The sequence below is a fragment of the Phaethon lepturus genome, unplaced genomic scaffold, assembly GCF_000687285.1.
Source record: "Phaethon lepturus isolate BGI_N335 unplaced genomic scaffold, ASM68728v1 scaffold51591, whole genome shotgun sequence".
Classification (NCBI taxonomy): domain Eukaryota; kingdom Metazoa; phylum Chordata; class Aves; order Phaethontiformes; family Phaethontidae; genus Phaethon; species Phaethon lepturus.
This window is the reverse complement of record NW_010519440.1, coordinates 47,555-50,905: the sequence shown is the minus strand read 5'-3', so window position 1 is coordinate 50,905 and position 3,351 is coordinate 47,555. Positions and strand designations below refer to the sequence as shown.

Here is a 3,351-nt window from a genome sequence, read left to right as displayed (position 1 = left end):
CATAATTTGTTATATAGTAAGAGATGTAAAAGATAATAATGAGCAATTTATTAATGTACCAAAGGTTAATGGGGTTTATTTTGTTTACTTTTTTCCCAATCAAAAAGAAACTCTCATTTGTGTAAATCATCCCTAATTATTCTGTTATTTAGGTGAGAAATAAGATGGTTTATATCTTACCTTCATGTACATGTTAGTGACCTAAAGCTACACCAAACAATTAGTCAGAAAAATCTCTATGAATAGTATGGTTATTCATTGTCAAAAACCACCACCACCTCAGACATTTATTATTATACTCAGTTATACCTCTAAGAGCACCATTTTCTTTGGTTTAACCACAAAGCCCCCCCAAAATATGACCTTTAATTCTGCAAATTACATTTTCATTTTTAAAGCCTAAGATCAGTATTCCCTTAAATTTACAAACCCTTCGCATTTGACAGCACAGCACTGTCATTCCAGGTGCTTTATTAAGGTAGTTTTAAAATTCAGCTTACACTAAAGATAACCTGAATGTGTATGGGAGAAATGTTACACGCGTGCTTTGATCAAATGCTGTCACATTTTCCTCTTGGAAGCCTGCTAAAACAGATACTGTAGCTCAATGCAACTTTTTTAGAGGTGGTGTAGGGGTGGAAATAATTAAAATGTTACCTTTGCCAAGTAATTCCCAATGTATCCTCACTGGCACTGGGGTATAAATGCCTGCCGTTTTGATTCATGGTCCAGTCACAAATTCTCAGCTGTCAATTGAAACCTAGCAGTCAGATATGGATCGAGCAGTACTACAGTTTTTAGTATTTAAATGAACACATGCAAACTAGTACTGTACATGGCAAAAGCCTTACTTTCCCAAGAAGTAACTTTAAAGAATAAAATAGAACAAACAAACGAAGAAAAATAACTTATCCTGAGAAATAAATGCCTATAGGTTTGCTTAATATAATGCTACTTTAATACGCTCCTTTATTAATAAAGCATAAAAGAGTAACTAGTGTTTAGCACATAACAATTAGCCATTATTAGATTACAAACTGAGCTGGAATAAAAGCAAATGTTAATATTCAATAGTGAGATACTTTAAAAAAGGAAATAAAAATGCTGTTTTCTCTAAGCAATGCTCTATATAGTGTGTATTAAGTAAAGGTCAAATATAATCAGTATCTTGTAGCATGCATTTTGTGAAACATAGAAGACATGCAATTTATAGAAAATTTGCCCAAATTAAACAAACTGTATGTCCTTATCATGCTATTTAATAAGGGTAAAGGTATTTTGTAATTGAATTTTATTAATCTAGTGTTACTGAAAGTGGTATTACTTAGCAAGGGGTGATAAAATAATCTAATCTTGCTTTAGACTCAGAAAAATAGCATTTAAAATACTTTATTGCATTTTAATATAATGAGGAATGAACTAAATGTTAGCTGAAACAAATTCTTCCCAGATCCTCAAATCATCAGTTCTGCCTTCACAGATTGTTCAAGCAACCCTCTATAGCTCTGTTTATTTAACAGCTGGCCTATAGTGTTAGCAGATTTATTGAAAAGATACACTGCTTATTTTTAAGTTTAAGAAAGTGAACTTATCTGGCTTGAGAAGAAAACATACATTTTAACCTCTGTATGGTCATGCTGTATATAAACTGCTGTACCACTAGATATGACACAGCACTTTGAATTGAAGATAATGTTATGGCTGAGTTTAATTGCATTCAATGCATTTTAGTTTTCTCTATCCATATTCGCAGTCTTTAGATAGTGCAGGCAACAGCAAACAAACTACAAGAAACTATTTTCACAGGAGCACAATTAATTGCAGTCTTTTCCTGAAAAATACAAACGCTGAGGACAAGACAATATTGCAAATCTGACCCTGTCTGGCTGTTAGACTCATAAGCTTCCTGCTGTTATGGTCTGAGAAATGGAAACGTTCGTCTCTGATGTTTTCATAGGGATTGTTCCTTGTTTGTTATCTAAAGAACTCCAAGGGACCTTCTAAAGGCCATTAAAAGCATGACTAAACCACATGAAATTAACCAGAAAAGGAAACATGCAGTAAAAAAGTTTGCTAGAGGTAACAGTGAATAATACATTAAATATGTTTAAAGAAAGGGGTAAGTAAATATTTGGTTTAGTCACTATACAAAACAGTATTGTAAACCTGATTTTAATATTGAAGACATAGTAAAATGTGTCAGCTCAGTTACTCGATGTACAGTAGATGTACTTCTGCTGTAATTCTTAAGAATGTCATCATCTTCATTACAGATGCGTATTTTAAAGCTTTATAACTTAGCTATAAAAACTCACTTCCAGCTGAAACACAAAACTGAAGGTTAAACAACTCATTTTCTTCTTTCACAAAATATAAACTCTATAAATAAAAGCCCTGTGGCTGATTAGAACCATAAAAAATACTAAAATCACAATCTTAGTGTTACCAAATGATTATACGCACTTAGGCCTAGCTTGAAAATCTGGCAAGCACTTAGCTTGCTATAGAATCTGCCTTTTGGGGAAAACAGTAAGGGACTGATACATTACATTTTAGTAAATCAGCTTCGGCACTAAATCATTACATTCTTCCCACAGTCTGTACGAAAACTTTTCACATGTACAGTTAGTGTGTTAAATTTATCATTAAGAAACCTACAAAAAGAGCTTTTCAAACCTATTTCATAAATGTTAGTAATGACATACTTCACATTATATACAAACATACATTCCTCAATACATACACATCTAAATACTGTAATGGTAATAATAGAACATGTGCATTTTATATATATACTGTAGACACACACACACGCGTATATGAAGATTCATGCTACGCCAGACTTGTAGTTAGTGTAAACTGTACTGGTATTCACTGCACCAACCGTGCCATACTTGGGGTACTGACAAAAACTTGAAGAACTGCAGGTGTGTATGACAACGGGTTCTGTGATAAGCCCAGGACTGCATCAGCTGTGCTGAAAACCACCTTCCCAATGTTAAAAACTACTGCTTCACACTCCTCAGCAGGCTCACACAGCTGCCATGTTGTCTTTAAAAACTAACCTGCCAGGAAAAATATTTTTTTTTCTCCCTCACATAAAATTTCCCCTCCCAAATCACTCCTGCTTAGAGATCAGGATGTCTAAGATTTAGAAATATACTTTCAAAACTATGTAAAAAAATAATTTTCAAAGACTGCATCTGCATCGCTCACGTGTGTTGAGTGCTTTCTGGGTAAAAAGGCTGGAGAAGCTTCAAAGAGCTCCAGGAGCCCTGGCTCCATTTGATGGAAGGAGACGTCTGTTCACAGAAGCAGCAGGAACGCTGCCCTTGGAGGATGTCCAGACAG

At 34.3% G+C, this 3,351-nt stretch overlaps 1 protein-coding gene across 1 annotated transcript in view; it reads right to left on the bottom strand.

Annotated features, from left to right (window-relative positions):
- Window positions 1-657: 657 nt before the first annotated feature.
- NFIB (nuclear factor I/B) overlaps window positions 658-3,351 on the bottom strand; it is a gene marked incomplete at its 3' end in the record, with an annotated part of 47,624 nt that continues 44,930 nt past the window's right edge. Inside the window, exon 8 of the mRNA XM_010297034.1 lies at window positions 658-746. Within this exon, the coding sequence (XP_010295336.1) occupies window positions 658-746 (89 nt within the window). The remainder of the gene's footprint in view (window positions 747-3,351) is intronic.